Source organism: Formica exsecta, unplaced genomic scaffold (assembly GCF_003651465.1).
Source record: "Formica exsecta isolate Colony F162 unplaced genomic scaffold, ASM365146v1 scaffold2, whole genome shotgun sequence".
Taxonomy (NCBI): domain Eukaryota; kingdom Metazoa; phylum Arthropoda; class Insecta; order Hymenoptera; family Formicidae; genus Formica; species Formica exsecta.
Genome location: NW_021849297.1, coordinates 2787515 through 2806337, shown reverse-complemented (window position 1 = coordinate 2806337; position 18823 = coordinate 2787515). Strand labels below are relative to the sequence as shown.

The 18823-nt window shown below is 34.5% G+C and overlaps 1 protein-coding gene across 2 annotated transcripts in view; it reads left to right on the top strand.

The window, feature by feature from the left end:
• Positions 1-18823, top strand: part of LOC115234499 — a 148297-nt gene that overhangs the window by 50292 nt on the left and 79182 nt on the right. Inside the window, exon 1 of one of the 2 annotated variants that reach the window (XM_029805632.1) lies at positions 2014-2644. The exons of the other annotated variant lie outside the window; for it this stretch is intronic. Within the exon in view, the coding sequence (XP_029661492.1) occupies positions 2453-2644 (192 nt within the window). The 5' untranslated portion in view covers positions 2014-2452. Of the gene's footprint in view, positions 1-2013; positions 2645-18823 lie in introns of those variants that run through there. 2 annotated transcript variants of the gene reach the window in all.

The window sequence follows — 18823 nt, the reverse complement described above, 5'->3', positions numbered from 1 at the left end:
ATTTTCGACGTTATAATTTGATAATATAAACGCGAAAATTTTTTTAATGTTTTTTATTTATACGTATTATACGTATGAGATTTCTATCTAATTCTTTTATTTCAAACGTCTATAATAAATTACATATTTCTTCTGAAATTGCGTTATATCAGCAGCGCTTAAATAACACCAAATTTCCAAGTCGAACTAACTAGATTGTCAGATATGTTTTCGTGAACCAGCGCACGAAGGATATCCTTCTCGGGATGCAGTAGTACCGAGTTAATTAGGATTGTCCCAAAGGATAGAAAGGGAGTCGAACAAATTTGTAATTTCTCGGATTATCTTGTATCGCGATGTCTTTAATTGTGTTCGTTACATGCAAAATTCTAATCTCTCGTACGCACGCGTGCACACGCAGACACAATCGCTGATGAACGAAATATGTACAATGAATGAATTCAATTTCTTACAGTGTATATTTACTTTAATAATAGTTTAGTGACAATAATATAGGACAGATAATATTAGTATATTAGTTAATTAAATTTAAATAAATTTAATTAAAATTGTGTGTTTGATAATCTTGATCAATTTGTCTTTCGTATCAATTGAAATAATATTAAATAAATAAAAATGAAAATAAGAAAATAGATATAAAAATTACTGAATTCTTCTGCGTCTTAAAAATATCGATATAAACAAAGTAGATAATTAAAATCATTAGAAAGAATGGACAAAAAATCTGAGCTATGTAACGCGCATTACATCCGTAATCTTCCAGAAAATTTAAGTTCTTCTTCTCCGTGTTCTCTTCGCTGTTGTCTGGCTGAATATCGCGCTCCCGTGGGCCCGAACTTTATGAGGTTGCCCTTGTCTTTTCCCGACAACGCTATCACGGATAGAAAGCCTCCGAAATTGGATTATCCTTTATATCGCACACCGACGCTACAGCACCGTCGATGAGGAGAATTCGAGACGCGCGTAATTCCGTGCCTCGTTTCTGCACGTCACGTCTTTAAAGCGAAGAATTCGAATAATAATGATTAGAGACGTTGTGCCAAAATGGAATTTGTGCAAGACTAGAAAGATTTTCACGTTATTGATAATATTACGAACACACTCTCAAAGATACTATTTTAACAATAATAATTGTCAGTCATAATTTAAATTTAGAAAAATAATTTAATAAAAGAGTTGAAAAATTGCGGATGTAAAGGCGAAAATACACGCAATGTCATGGAATGTGAATGGGTTCCATTCTATAAATGGGTATCCCCATTTTATATAAAGGGTACATTTAATTCTCTCTCTATCTAACGTAATTAAAAAAAAATATCGACTAAATTAATATAATATTCGTAAATTCGGATCTTGAATTTAACTTGTTCGTGCGTAAAAACGCTTATTAAAACGTGTTTCATGCCAGTCTTGAGATTCAATTCACTATAGATGTCAAAGGCAGAAAAGCGAGCAAAAGATAGTCGGTAAATAACCGGGTCGTGAACGAAGCAGAAAGTGGTCTCGTCGATCTATATGAAATGGTGCCAAACAGCAGCGTAGCCTCGAGACATCTTTTTCAATCGTTCCAATTTTGCACGATCATGTTCTAATACTTATCCCAATTGTGTCACTTTGCTACCAGAGATACATTTTTATTAACTTCATTGGTTTTTTTTTACCCGATACTTATTGAATTTTTTCCTATACTTAATCATGATATTATTTTTATTGATTATTGGCGGCATTACATTATTTTGAGCACATATATTAAATCACGAAACCGAATAATTTTTAAAATTTTAAAGAATTATTTTTAATGATTGTTAAAGGATTATATTTGAATTTGTATTATTTTATAAATATTTATGTTTTATATATATATGTGTTACTCATTCTTATAGCATGTAGGTTGTAAAAATTTATTTTTCTGTCTTTTATTTTTTTATTATATATTAAAAAGTTTATTAAATATTTTATAAAAACTGTTTACATTATACAAATCAAATAATAAGTTTGTATACAGTGACTATAAAATTTATTTAGGATTTGAATATTTTTAAATTCAAATTTCGGGATATAAGCTTTTGCCGCATTGAAATCGCGCACGACAAAATCATTAATAATTATTTTACAATTTGAAAATTAAATTTTTATAGGTCTACGCAACTATCCGTAATATTCGTATAATCGTTCACGATATATCGACTGTCAAAAATTAGTGTTTAGTGTAAAAATTTTAATCAATATTTTAACACTCACAATCAGCGAGAAATTGTCATAATCGACAGATCGATATTCTTCTGTGAATTAAAAATAATGTGATATTCATCGTGGCACGTCAAATTCCTCAATATTGATTGAAGCGATCCCAAAGTTTATTGCCACCGCCTGGAAAAAATGATGAACGTTGAAAACGAAATGACTAAGGAGTGAAAAACGCTGTGTATTTGTGTGTGTGTGTTTGTGCGCGATGCCGCAACATAAGTTCCACTGCGACTGCAGCAAAAATCGTCTGCCCGATCTCACCAGCGACATGTGTCGGCTGTTGTCGTATCGCAGTCTGAACGGCCTCGTAAGGAACCATCGGCCAGACGGGGACAGGGACCGGAAATGGCGATACGACGGAGAGGAAAAATTATCGCTGTCGATGGACGAGGTCAAGGTAGGAAAGAATCCGCGGTCATCGCGCGGAGTCGTTAAGTTATCGATTCTTAATGCGATGTACTCGGGGCGTTTCGTGCGCTCGATCGCACCATTGATCGGCCATTCTCGGTATCTTCCTTTGATAAACGAGACGAGAAATGTTGTGGAGAGAAAAGTTTAATGTCGTGATGTGTTTTAAAAATTGAATTTAGAAAAAGAATAGAATAATTATGAAAAATTCAATAATTGATAGGAAATATGTAATATTCCGATAATGAATACAAAACATCTGTAAATTCGAGATGGTTAGTTAAAATCAATAAAAAAGATACGCAGAGGTTTTGTCACAATATCATAAAAAAAGATGAGCAACTTATGTAGAATTTCTTTGTTAAAGCAAAATCGAAAATCGAAAGACATTAGTCTTTGTAAGCAAAAATGACGGTTTCGAACGTAAATTTTGTTTCGTACGGCACAACTTGCATGATTTATACGCGATTCGCATATGCGACTTGGATAACGCGTTCCGATCGCGTAGTAATAATGAGAAAGTTTCGTTCGAGTTTAAAAATTGAGCATTATCCTAAGTGCATTGCCGTGTTGCCTCGCTTAAGCGACGCGCATCGCGTCGCGTTGAAATTTATCTTGAGAAAACAGACTTCTGCATCCCAAGGAAGCGCGGGAATATTATTTTTGACGCGAAAAACCTTTGTGCGAACTGTCGTATTTTCCGAGAACAATATTAAAACTGAAAGAGAATATTAAATATAGAAAGTAAGAGTATTTTATGTACGCTATTTTTAACTTTCACCCCTTTTATAAAACGCTGATTCTTATTTCTTTTTTAAAGCAATTTCTGTGACGATAAAATTCAGTTCGAATAATCGTTAAAATTTTTGTAAGTCTGTTCAACATTTCACGGAAATCGAAACGGAAACTAAATATAGCATCCATGGATGTTGCGAGAGGAGGATTAAATTTATTTGGACAGTGTGTTAGTTCAAAATGAAACGCTTGACGACATAGTAGATGCCATAACGGAACGCTTTATCCTGATTACGAGCGCGAACCGTGTAACTCAATGAAACGATTCGTCGGAATGTCGGGAGTTGGATTCGTTGGAATCGGTTCCCCCAACTCGATCCGCCATCCTTTCTGATTGTCCATTCTCTCATCGCCTTCTTTCTCGTTCCGGAATGATGTTTCACCGGCCGCACGATTTCTATCACATTGAACGTTGAAATATTACGCAGCTTTCGCTTCCGTGGAGCGAGCAGAGATATTCGCGTTCTATTTGTTACAAGCAAGAAACGGCGCGGCATCGTTGATAGCGCTCCTCTCTATTATTTCCTTTCACACGATGGATTCGCTTGTTTGTGTCCTCTTTATATCGCGAGGGATATTCAAGAAGACATCCCCACGTTTTGTGGAAAATTTCAGAAAATATGTGATACGTGCTAGAATTTGAGAATTGTTTATTGCTGTTATAAATTACATTTTTTACTTTAGGATATTGAACTTAATGTCTTAATGTCTGAATAATTGAGAATAAAAGTAAATCAAGTAAATTAAATTTGTAATTTTAAAGCTCATTTTAAGTACAAATTTATATTTATATAACGAGAGTCTCGTAAATTATAAAATTTGCTGTAAACTTATTCTTGATATAAACCCCACAAATCATTAAAACGAGAAAGAAATTACAGAAGTACAAAAATTCTCTTTTAAATAGAACTGGATAAGAGCAGTTAAATGCGTTTCTTGGTACATATAATCTTTTTACTAGAAAATATTAGTAAATATTAACGAAGAAAGCGTATGAAAATTAAAAGAAAAAGTAATATGAGCATCCTTGAATTTAATAAAGATTTCTGAAATATGGAGTCTTTTATACGAATTTTTTTCAACTTTTCTTCACGATACACGAGATTCGCGTTAACACTGTCCGAAGGAATACCGCAATATCGATCCTGGTAGACTGTACTAAGGTGGTGCAATTATCGCGACGCCAGTTACGTACGTAGCTACAACGAAAGTAGTTAGGCATCGAAGATGAACGGCGGCGCAGCTGGTAGACGGGGGCATGCTGAGAGAACTTTAGGAACACCCTGTGTAAATCACATCAGCGTTTATAGCTCCGCCACATCGGGTTTCGGGTCCCGTCGGTGCTTTTAACACCGCGGCATGTGAATTATTTTGTTAATTTTCCCCCGGCGCGCCCGGCGCGTGGCAGGTCATCGGTCGTTTCGACCCCTTTGCTTCTTTATTTTCGTTCAAGGAAAGAGGCCACCCCTCGCGTCGAGAAATGGCACGTGAACGAAACGTCTCGGCTGCTTTTCATTCTTACAGCCCTTCTTCAATCGGGACATTTAAATTCTTGCCGAGTTCGAAGGATCGTGAAATGGCATTTTTCGTATTCAAATTCCACTACTCTGTCGTGCAGAATAGCTGCTAGATATTGGATGAAAGGTTGCAGCTTTTACGCAATATTTTTTCCTTCTCTTTCTTTTTCTCATCATCTGCTTTTAATTTTTATCTAAAACGTTATTCAGCCATTCCTTTTGTCTTGAAATACTTATTGCGGATATCAATTGTAAATAAAATTATTATGTGCGAACAATTAAACTTATTTCTGTTTATTAAACTGTTTTATTAAACTTATTACTATATATATGCTTGGCGGATTAAGATATTTTTTCTCGTTGAAGAAACTTAATTTTATTTTGCGCGAAAATGCTGGTAATTAATTGTCTTATTTTCAGTGTTTTATATACTCACAGACTGCTTTTGTCTCGTAATTTACTTTCTAAAAGAGCATAATTTCTAATTTTATCGTTTTCTGCCAACACAGCAGCAGCTTAAAGTATTAAGTCGTAAATTTCAAGATTGCGTAACTTTATTTCGTTTTCATTTGTTTAATAACTTGGTGGATAGATAGATAACAATAAATATATAATTTTACTTAAAGCCCTTCGCTCATATTTTTCGAAGCATGCGCGAAGCATAAGCTAAGAACAAGAACATTTGTGCTCCATTTTGTTTATATGATCCAATAAATTACCAATCGTCAGTTTTACGATGCGTTCTATAAATGAACAACGCATCGAGATTTTCCGAGACATTTCGATTTATCGGATAGAGAGGCGAGAAACTTTTTCCACCCGTTCCCGGAGGCGTCTCATGAAAGTTCCACAGCCGAGCCGTTTGTTAAGTTCGTTAAATGCCGACTGAGAGAGGACGGAAAGTTTCTTTATCTGAAATGAAATCCGCCTGCATGGCACGGACCAGTTAGCCGCGTAACGTAAATTAAAAATTTACCGAATGTAAATTACAGCATTTCGTCGGATTTATGCGTGTCGGTCGCGTAAAATTTAAGACACACCTATAGAATAAATCTGAACTCCGCGTACATTAAAATATTAAGACGTGATATTAAGACTGCAAATTATTTTTTAAATTAAAACAATGCGAACAATATCGAGAATAAACAAATTTCAGCTGAAAGAAATAGACGAATGCTTCGAATAATCATAATCTCGTATACTTGAATTTACTGTCATTTTTTGACTTATTATACTGGGAAAAATATTTTTCATAACTTCTCAGTTTCTTCGAACATTTTTATTCTGCAGATGAAATTATATTACAATGAATATCTCACATTTCGAAAAAATGAAATTGGATACCATTAAAAGTTTTTTACAGCGAACGATTTGTATTCGTGATAAAAAATGAGTCGCCTCTTGGAAATAATTGCACACGCTTTTTAAGTCTAACATTTGCGATTTTATGCTGGTAGCGATAAGTTTTACGTAAATTTTCTGAGAAGAACGATGATTGTTGAAGTAACAAAAAATCAAAGAGAGTGAATTTTAGCGAGTAAGGGAATTTTCAAGATTTGAGTTACTCACACACACACAAGATATTATCTCATAGATCATAAAACTCTAGAAGTATTTTTATAATCTATAGATTTACGGTAATATTCACATTTAACATAAAAACATTAATATATTTTAAACTTTCATAATTTAAAATACCACGCATACATATTCGCTCACATGTGAATAGCTGTATAATTTTAAAAACTTGTACATAGATTAAAGCAAGCGCAAGCTTATTGCGTAATTATAAACTCATTGGAAATTATTTGAAACATGTGTTTTAATGATCGCAAGTTTTAATATTCTGGTTAAATTATTGTATGTGAAATTAATTCTTTATAAAGCTACAAAGGAGCAAATGGCACAATAAAATCTAGAGTAAGTTTATCTCACTATTTTTATTTCAACATATAAATCTTCAGTGATTTACTTTATACGAAGTACTAGCCGTGTTTCATAGAAGATAAACGTTTACGCTCTCAGATATTACATAATTTTATAACATGCCTCTGTAGAAGAATCTCGCTCTAGCGAAAAATTCTCCGTTTTATTTCCGTTAGCACGTTCGATAAAATATCGTTTCAATTCAATTGAGTAATTACTCGCAGCATGGAAAATTAAATCGTGCTGTTACACTCATCGCTAACGGCATTATTCGGTACACTTTTTCTCATTCGATTTATTTATCAAAAGCATGGAATATGGGCTGCGTTAAACTAAAATGAAAAATGAAAAATATTTTACATGCAACACATGTTAGTATATGATATAATATGAATAAAACGTTTAATCTTTCACGGATTATAAAATTTACTTAATGCAAACAATTTTAATATAAATTAACGGATAACTTTACTAGTTAATTTAAGTTGCAATTGTTCTTGCAACTTAATAAAACGATGTTTCTCACATAAACCGATTCTGTACACATATGTACATAGCTGTATATTATAAAACAAAAAAGAATTTTGCATAAAGTTGTTTATTTTATACAATTATTAAATATACGAATATTCTATATAATATAAATATAAAACATAAAATAAATTTGCAAATAATGCTTGCTTTAATGATAGCATCGCGTAAACTAAAATCGTCTTTTTTTCGCAAATTTTTACTCTTTGCAGGTAGCTACATGTCTTGCTATATTGCACTTTCCGCTTCTTGTCTAGAAAACAACGAAAGAGAGAGAAGTTCGAAAATTGCATACCGGATCTTTAGTGCAACGATTGGGGCGGAATAAATAAATGTGCACAGAAAAGCTCACGACAGAAGCTCAGGTGGTATTACGATGGTATCGACATACATATAAGCTGCACCACATTGTATTGCCGTGATATTGACGTTTCCTTCGACCCCTCGTTTCCAGTTCGTTTAATCTTTAGCTGGGAAATTACAATCCTCTTAGAATCTGTAGTACCTATAAACGTGAGGTTTTCCCGTAAAGAAATTGTATGTACTATCTTCGATAATATATAATAACTTATTACATTTTATCATTTGAAACGCGTCATTTCCACGCTTTTCCCGCGCATAAATAACTTTAATAATTTATAAAGAATCGAGCTTTCTATAATTTATAAAGAATAAGAATGAAAAGAGTATTATTGATTCCAATGAAAAAGGTATTGTTTTATAATTTTCAATTATATATATAATAATTAAAATATGTGTACTGCTGCAAAATAAATATGCAATCAATGGTCACTCGCTGATTCTATCGAAATAAAACTTTGGCTTTGCGAATTTGAGCTTTTGCGTTCGTAAATATGCAATTAAATATGCGATAGATATCGAATACAAAATTCTTATTTTGACTTGTCAAATATGTTTTATAAACTTATATAAACGCGATTAGGTTTGCAAGTAGATAATTCATTCTGGATTTTTAGCGACATGATCATCCGCGCACTTGGGGAAGATAATTTCTTAAGTTCTAAATTTATTGCATTATTTAACTTATCTTATACGAGCATCAAACTGCATCATGTTATATAACATCGCGTTATGGACACTTACCGTTACCGCAGTAATTAACCTAGTAATACTCGGTCGAGAATCACGAGAATCATAGCACTGGATCGTGTAGGCCTGTAGGCCAATAATAGATTCCTTTAGAGCCCCTTGATACGTCAAAAGATGCGAAATCCTTTGATCGCGCGAACTAATTCGCAGAATCGGGTTAAATCGCGGGTAGACAATGGATCGACGAATTGGTACACGAATGCTCCAATTAGACGCTTAGATTCGGTAGAGGGTGCCCAGGTGGCAAAAACATCAATCTTGATTGCGGAGATTCCCGAGACAGAGTATATCGGAAGTGCCAAATTTAGCTGCTACTTTTTACGAAGATGCTTTCAATTTTCTCAATCATGATAATTTAATCTTCTAATGCGCTGCTTTATCTTTGCTTTCGTACCATAAGATATAAAATAGAAATTCAGTCATGAGGTCTAGAATGTCGAACATAACTTTTTTTTCGAGCGTTTGAATTAAGAGAACTTATTCGATATATTGATTTATATATGTATGTATATTTAATATCCGGCAAAGAACGACAGAGTTTTTAAAATAGCTGTAAAAAATTCTAATTTATGATCCACGAATGTTAAGTTGCCTTATACAAATAACTTATGCCTTTTACTTGATGATACATGAACCATTTTAATGAAGATTTTCTTTTTTTTGAAGAGAAAAGCGAAGAAGGAGAGATATTCAACCATTTAAGAAAATATTAACAAAATGTATTATATTGCATTCTCCTTCTCCATTGAAGCAACGTATGTACTTGTGTACCATACTATTGATTTATCTTTATTATATTCATATCAAGTCTCTTTCTCTCTTTCTTTTTCTTTGCAATATTTAAAGATTTGTATGATTGGTTATCTAACTATTCGTTATGAAATCGTAATTCCTAACAGATATGTCCTTCCTATATGTGATATAATGTAACAAAAGACAGCAGATGGACACACATTTTTAAAATTTTATTCAAAGTTTTAAATTTATTTGCAAATTTAATTTAAACTGATACTATATGTGCAGGACATATAAAACAAAAAGTCTGAGAAAGAGGGAAAAAAAATATGCGACATAGTTTGCATTAATGTGAATATTTGAAACTTTAAAACTTCACTGACTCATATATATAATATTTCTCTTTTTGTGCATAATTCAACTTTCTATGTAAAAATCAAATAAAATAGCTGCGCTCTATGCTTTACCTATGCATATATTATGAAGGCAAAGTTATGAAGGCTTATTTAATTTTTTTTGTTAAATTGGAATTTTATAATTCATATGTAGAAGGATCTTCTCATTTTTACCCGCGCGGAAAGAAGTTTACGAGATTGAGCACACGAAGCGACGATATTAGATTTCTGTATTTGTGGGACAAGTTGGTCGAAGGGCTCACCGTTAATTTGAACGATCGCGTATCCGGTATTCTCGCATCGCCTGATACAAACATCCGACGTTGATCACAAAGGCAACCGTCGTCGTCTCGCTCGCAATTATCCGAGATATTGCCTTTCGCGTCAACGGAATCCGGGAAAAATGGTGAAAATCCGTTCACCTCTCCCGCTCCGAAGGAAATTGTTCGCGGCGCAACCGAGAACGTCATAAATTCCACGAACGATCCCGGCGAACGTACTCGGGCTCACATTTTCCGGACCGCTATCCTCTTATTACTCGCGAAAAACTGCTGCGCAGATTGTTGGAACTAATACAATCTCTATGAATTCTATCCCCGACATTACAACTGCAAAAAAAAAAAAATATCTGACTTACGTTAATTTTTCTGCCATTGTCGTAGATGAATAGAGAAATCGTTTCGCATGCTTAGCATTGAAATCTGAATTTACGGAAATTAATAAATGAATTTTATTCTTTGGGTTTTCCGGAATTTTTTTACTTATAATCAAAGAATCTCCGTGATCAGGGACCTCTGTAAAAGGAAGTGCGCTGCATTGAACATTTTTTCCGATGTCGCTTCTTTTGAAAGATATCACAAATCGTTTGGAAGAAAGAAAGAGAAACTTTCTTATTGCTGCTCAATAATTCATATTGCATCGTATTTCGTCTCGTTCGATTCCCGAGTCGTCGTTATTGTGTTCTTTCATCGAGTTGTCGACTCACTTCTGCCGTACAGTCGCGCTTCTTTTCCTTTCTGCATCTTTATTCGCGAGCAACAGAAAGAAACGTAAAATCGAAAAAGTGCAAACTCGCCTCGGCGGCATTTACCTTCGCAGCGTCCTTTGCCATCAGGGATTAAACTCGGTGAGGAAGTCGTAATCCCGGAAATCTTCGAGGCAAAATTCTAGAGTCTGTGCAAGCACTTAATGTTTATGGCCGTCAGGATACCGGTTAGCAAATGTCTTCAGATATGTAGCGAAAATATTGTCGCGATTAAAACGGACATGAAATTTCCGCGAGAAATTACAAGATCATGATTTCCGTTTATTGTAAAATTTAATATGTTGCTATATGGTCAAGAAGTCTCGTCAGCGTTGAAAACTTTAATACTAATTTCTTTTCTTTTTTCTTTTTTTTTCTAAAGCAGATAAAAAAAAATATTGAGAGAAGCTGTAAAACTAAAAGCTTGTTAAGCGCTTTAGGACGGAAATAATGAATTTAAATCACTTTTGATCGGATTTGTAAAAAACTTGAAGAAGGATCGAAGGTACGCGCGAGATTTATATTACCGGACTTGCATTACCGCTAATCCACGTAAAATGCGGGTTTTCGAAGTGGAATTTATACACGGCTTCTTAACACGTGATGGAGAGCTACAGTTCTCGACAAGACGAGAGATCGAGAACGCAATCCTTGCGGCTCGAAGATGTCCGACCGAGGGTAGCGTGGCTATTACGAATGCATTTGCTTTGCCAGCGTGTTGATAATAATCTCAGGTATGAGTCTTGGAAGAGCCCGTTGAATGTTCTTCGAGTAGTAATCCGCTCGTTTTGGTCCGTTCTGCTCGGCATCTCGTCTCGCGCGACTACGCATGGAATCTCTCGATGAATGGTGTATACTAATGAAGCGCATGCAGCGTAGATTATTTTATGGTGCAATCATCCGTATCTCGGTAAATTATTTTGTAGCGCGACGGAGCTACGTTCCTGATGCGTATCTCATTTCGTCTACTAATGAATCTTTATAGAAATGCGCGAGATTATCGCGAGTCTCAATATAAAGACTTTATTATACGGATCAAATTTAGTACAAGATTAGTCGCATCAATTTTATATTTCACTTTTTATACACTTTACTTTATATTAGGTCTACCGGAAAGTTCTGTCCGTTTTTGGAATAAAACAAAATACAAATTTTTATTACCGTCAATAAACTTTATTAAATAATGTAATTGCCATTATTATTAATGATTTCTTGCCAGCGTGAGGGCAATTTGTATATCCCTTTTTCGAAAAATGTTTTATCTTTTGATGCGAAAAATTGAACCAGTGCTTGTTTGATATCTTCTTCATTTTTGAATTTTTTGCCCCTCAAAAAATTTTGTAAGGACAAAAACAAGTGATAGTCGGAGGGTGCTAAGTCCGGGGAATATGGTGGATGCGACAGAATTTTCCAGCCTAGTTCTGCAATTTTTTGACGAGTATCCAAAGCAGCATGTGGCCTGGCATTATCATGATGCGGTATGATGTTCTTCCTATTGAACATCGGCGGCCTCTTTTCTTGGACTGCTGTATTTAAATTATCCAGTTGCTGACAATACTTCTCCGAATAATGGCAATTACATTATTTAATAAAGTTTATTGACGGTAATAAAAATTTGTATTTTGTTTTATTCCAAAAACGGACAGAACTTTCCGGTAGACCTGATACTTTTGCGCGTATATTAAATAGATTATATCAGTTATATTTTATATATATAATATAATATAAAACTATCTTCCTTCTCTGTGATATTTAAAATTTTTCAAGATTTTCAATGGGCAGATTAAATATTATTTAATTAAAATTTTTCAAAATGTGAAATTTTTTTTCCAAGCTTGGTATAAATAGATTAGTGCATTGCAATTTACTTTTTTCTGCATGCATTTACTTTTCGTTTTAAAACGTCTTAATCATTAAGACGCAGCTCGAAACCGAGTCGGAAACATCACCGTCATACTGTCGCTTGATAGGCAAGCTCGAAACAGCTACAAATGTTTCCTGCGAACGCGATTACAGCGCATTAAGTTCGTTGCACGCGTCTCGCGAACGAACAGATTTCCAGGTCGTTCATGAATATTTAAAGATGGACGAGATAGGGCGACAAAAGGATCGAGAGGGCTTCGCTAAAGACCTTAAACGCTCGGTAAATAGCCGTTCGTAACGAAAATTCCCTGATAGAATTTTACATACACTTGAAGGCGAATTGTTGCTGCAAACTTTTTCGATCATCTGAAAATGCATCGCAAAATATCGAAGGAAATTATGACTTCTTCTTAAGTAAAAAAATAGATATATAAAGTTTCATAAAGTGAAAAAATAGTTATTTATTTTATCAATATATGTTTCTGCATTCCTTTATTTCTCTTTGTTCTATCCCTTTTTGAACGATGGTTATATTTATTATAGTGCTCATGTGTCTACTAAAAATAATTTAAAAAAGGTCTTGACACAAGTTTCATTGCTCCTTTGGGATTTAGCGCGCGTACGACAGTTTGATATCATTAGAGATCCCTCGGAGGATTCCTATTACGATGTATAATTATCTTCACAGTATTTTCGCGTAAATTAGGTCGAAGGTAAATGTGCACGGAAGTGCTTCTGATATTCACGCGGTGGGTGCCAGCGCGCGTTTATGACGATGGAAACGTTAACGGCACTGGAAGCTCGTCGTCACGGCGGATAAGTAGGAAGGGGATGATAAGTGACAGAGCCCTCATATTTTACGCGCTCGCTCGCAACAACGTGTGTTACATACACGGCGGCTTCGTTTACTCCTAACTCTTCTCCCGCTGCAAACTCTCCCTGTCATCTTCCCTCTCGGCTCCTTTCCTTTCGACCCCGTGCATAACTTCTAAGTAGTTTCGCCGCGCTGCGTTGTACCTCTTCGCGAATATCCAACGAGGTACTAGGAGGCGCGAGAGAATCTGTTTTCACCGCATGTTCCATATTCTGAATTTTTAAAATCGCATTATCGATTTGAAAAACTGCGCGTATGGATAAGTTCAAAGATAGTAAAACATCGCAATCTTTATTTTCAACGGAGAAGTTATATCCAAACATTTAAATATTATTTTTAAAAAGAAAAATCAAGCATGATATTAGAGCCATGTTTTATTTTATAGGAATTTATTTTTTCTAACTTTATTTTAAACGTCAAATTAAAACATAGACATACGAGAAAAATAGACATGGTTAAAGTTATTAAAAAAATTAAAATTTATATTAAATAATTTCAAAAATCACTTTTAATTATCGTTAAATTTTTAACGATACCGAGTATTTTTATAAACATGCAATTATAAGTTGTAATTATCGCTGGTCACAAAATAATCTCGAAAGTCAGATGTGTCTCTCTCTCTCTCTCTCTCTCTTTCTCTCTCTCTTTCTCTCTCTCTTTCTCTCTCGTATTTATCTCTAAAATGTTTTTATCGCACGCGTCTCGCCGGCTACCGCGAAAACACCATCTCGCTTAACGAAACTTTGAGCAGTCCCGTTTTTCCTCCAATTTGCGAGTCGCACGGCCGTTAAAACCTCCCCGGAATGACTTCGAGCGCGCTAATTTACGGGCGAATTACCGGCCGGGGCGCTCTCATTACGCATCTCGCTGACTCTTGCGCGCGTATTCGTTAATTGCGATCGAACGAGAACTCCCGTCGCGAATAAATGGCGATTGCTTTCGTACAGCGGCGATTCTCGCGAGTTATCCGAGCCGCGCGAATTCTTTTCGACGAGCATAGGATGTAATTCTCGGAAGTTTCGTAACTTCGACGAGAAATCGGTGAGATAGAAGGCAGCAGTTTATTAGACTGCCGATCGATTAAACGGTAATGCAGAATTAATGATAACGAGCACGAGAATAAAACAATTTTAGGTATGTTTAAGTATTAAGTAACAAGGTTTCGTCTAATTATTTTTTAAACTTGTTACAACGGGAGAAGTAAACTTACCATTATGTTAATCTTTGGAGAATTATTTAACGTAGTTAATTAATTACATATTGTATGTAAGATAATGTATTTGTTATTATTATTAAAAGTGTGTATGTATATAATATAATATACATTTTATAATAAAAAATACACAAAGTATGGAACTAGCAATTTAGCGATTTAATTCTATAATAAAGAGAGAGCTATGAAAAATTAAAAAAATTTTGGATAGGATACATACACATATGTAGTAGTTATATGTTTTTTGTGGAAGAAGAGAGGAACAGTATAAATTGCATAAAAAATTTATCAGAAGAGAGAAACAGTATAAATTGCATAAAAAATTTATCAGAAACGTACTAGATGAAACGTGCAATTTAACTGCGAGCTGAAACATTAGTTCACAACTGGCGATGTTTAGCTCTGCTCTCATCTCAAAGCGAAATGCAATATTTCCGGAACGACGATCGTGCAAGTTGGAAAACGAAAAGTTAATGCTGCAAAATCGTACGCAAACTTTCTCGAGTTTATATCGAGCTTAGTACGCTCGCCGTGATTATCGCAAAAAAAAAAATATCAGCTGAGTTGCTCGAAATTGTCTATTGAAATTGCGGCTCGAATAACAGGCAGTTAGCCGCCCTGGAATCGCTGGGGTATTTTTATTATTAAGATCAATCTCATATTTAATTCCGAATCCGTTATCTTCGAAAGCGCGAGAGTTCTTTTCACTTTAACATTTTTCGTTGATCTTGATTTTTTTAAATTTTAAATGGGACGTTGAAATAAACGAACTCTTTGAATTCAAAGATGAATGATGGACTATATGAATTGAGAGAATAATTTGAATAGAACATTGCGCTTTTTCAGCTGAGTAGTAAAAATTAAAAAAAAATTTTATTTTGGATACATACATATGTAGTAGTTATATGTTTTTTGTGGAAGAAGAGAGAGGAACAGTATAAATTGCATAAAAAATTTATCAGAAGAGAGAAACAGTATAAATTGCATAAAAAATTTATCAGAAACGTACTAGATGAAACGTGCAATTTAACTGCGAGCTGAAACATTAGTTCACAACTGGCGATGTTTAGCTCTGCTCTCATCTCAAAGCGAAATGCAATATTTCCGGAACGACGATCGTGCAAGTTGGAAAACGAAAAGTTAATGCTGCAAAATCGTACGCAAACTTTCTCGAGTTTATATCGAGCTTAGTACGCTCGCCGTGATTATCGCAAAAAAAAAAATATCAGCTGAGTTGCTCGAAATTGTCTATTGAAATTGCGGCTCGAATAACAGGCAGTTAGCCGCCCTGGAATCGCTGGGGTATTTTTATTATTAAGATCAATCTCATATTTAATTCCGAATCCGTTATCTTCGAAAGCGCGAGAGTTCTTTTCACTTTAACATTTTTCGTTGATCTTGATTTTTTTAAATTTTAAATGGGACGTTGAAATAAACGAACTCTTTGAATTCAAAGATGAATGATGGACTATATGAATTGAGAGAATAATTTGAATAGAACATTGCGCTTTTTCAGCTGAGTAGTACGCGTAGTATAATAGCCGAGATTGTTTTAATAAAAATGTTTTAATTGACTTTGTTTAATTATTTTTTTCATTACTATTATTCGTTCCTTTATTCTTATTATTTAGGAGCATTTTGATTCATTTTCCTCTACGTAAAATTACGATTTAAATTTTTAGATCTAATTATCTCAAAATTTTCCATTTTAACACATATATCTGTATTTATAGAATGGAAAAAGCAAAGCACATACATCAAAATTATATAAATAATTTTTATTATGTAACTATATAAATCTATATAAACTTGATCGTACACATAATACATATATGTACATGGAAAAAGCAAACTAAATAGTTCTCTAGAAAATTACAAGTAAAACTTTTAAATTTTATAAATCTTCTTCAATTTTATTGATATACGTATTTATAGAATTTATATACTGGATTTAATAATTAACCACAAAATAGCGCAAATAGATACTTGATAGTATGTAAAAACGAAAGAAAAAATAACGCACGAGGAGGAAGGTCGTCGTTGTCATTCTCGCGCATCGCTTTTCTTAAACGTCCCTATTGCACCCGACGGTACAGTAAAAGCTGTCTGTACGTGAATCAAGGCAACCCGTGCATGCACCGTCACGCGGCAATCACATCAAAGCGTTCACTGCTCGCTGATGGAAGAAGCAAGGTAAGAGCTGTGAGCTATCGGAAGTTTCTACCTCCAAGAGGAAGGGTAGTACACTAATTTCGTCGCCTTTGTCGCGCGTTTAATAAACATTGCCGGCTGCTATCCGCTCCTGCGCGCAATTAATTTTGTATAATTACGATTATCCATCAGACGGAGTCGGCTTTGATCGTTTTCTCTTATTAAAGATGCTAGTTTGGTAACGAAAAGGGATGGCGACCGTAAAAAGCTGATGCAAGTTTTAATAGCACGGTTTGGTTTTAAAATAGATGTCAGCAAGAGAGAGAATTTTCTTTAAATTTTTTTATCCTCGTAGGAATTATTACATGCATAATTAATTGAGATTTTTTATTAAAGAGTCTTTTTCATTTTTATTCTATTTGAAATTTGCTGCAATCCTATTCAACGAAAAGGTATTATTTATTTCTGTAATTCATTTATAAGAAAATTGAAACAGGTCTTTATTTTGTGTAATGACAAATTTATTAGCAAACCATTTTATTTTTTCTTGTGTTCTCCATATCTCACGCAACTTTTATTCAATTAAATTTGATTGTTCTACTCTCTTTTCGTAGAAAAATTACGTAATGATAATTTCCTGTAAAATTTTCCCTCTTTGCTGTTCCACTTTTAACGGAAAATTGAACGATCGACCCTCTAAAGTTCTCCTGTCATATCTCACCCTCGATTTCCATCCATCTTCCCCTTCGTCATGCTCGATAAACAGTCGCGTGTACGCAGCATCAGTTGATGCAATTAAGTCCGCGTAATTACAATTTTCCGCGAGGACGACAGCGGTTCCACCCTCTTAAGGAAAAAACGAAGTCGTTGTGCATTCAGTAATCGAGAGATAACAAAAGATACGAATATCGGGAGATGGCTCGTTGATTGATTAAAGGTAACTCTTATTGACGTCAGTCTAATAAATTCAATACAACTACAAATTATTTTTGCAATAATTGGTATAAATTGTTTTAACCAATGCGAATTTAATAATACGATTAATAAGAAAGAATATTTTCTTTGTGAAATCATATTGAGAAGAACTATGATAATATTATATTGAAATTTCTATTTAAGAAAGAGAGATATACTTTTAGTATTCTTTAAGTATTATTTCTTTTAAATAAAAACGTGGTTTTATATATTTCATCTCTTTTTATTATAGTGTATTATAATTAGATAGTACACGTTATTATATTTAATCTATATATATATATTTTTTTTATTTATATTAATTGTTATTAAATTTAATCATAATTATGTTTACAATATACACGATTATTTATATTTGCCCAATATATGCAATTAATAACATATAATCGAATTGATATTACTATGTGATTGATGAAAGGCAGATCGCAAACATCCGAGAGCCAAATTTCAGATGTACCGTCCGTCGACAGTTCCGATAATGATGGCCGCAGCAGTAACAAATGTACGTTGACCCCAAATGCCGCGTAAAGCAATTCCGGTAATGGGCATCTCAGGCCGCCGCTCGCTCGCTCGGGAAAACTGGCGAGCTGTGTGCAACAATCGAACTGCCACTTCGAGGAGGACGGAAGAGGCCAGAGCAGCGCCTCGCAAAAAGCGAGAAGGCGATGGACCCCCGGTTTCTGCGAGGCGTGCTTTTTGAGCTTCGCACGACCGGTCCTCACGCGTTCCCCCCGACTAAGGAACGGTGACGTGGGTGGACCTGTATCGCGGGCCATTTGTTTCCGCGACGTTGAAAAATGCTCTTTCTTTCGGTACCTTCGCTAGCTCACCCGGGGCAATGTCTCGACAATGTGCACCCACATCCACTTTCCTTAACTGGCACACACATACATACATGATCCTGAGAGAGATTCATAAGGTTTTGTAAATTGATATTTTGTTCATTCTCTTTCTCCCGCGTAGGACAAATTAACGAGAAATACATACAAATGTAAAAGAAGTTGTTTGGCTAAAATATAAGATGTATCTATTTTAAAATTTAGTAGATATATATATATA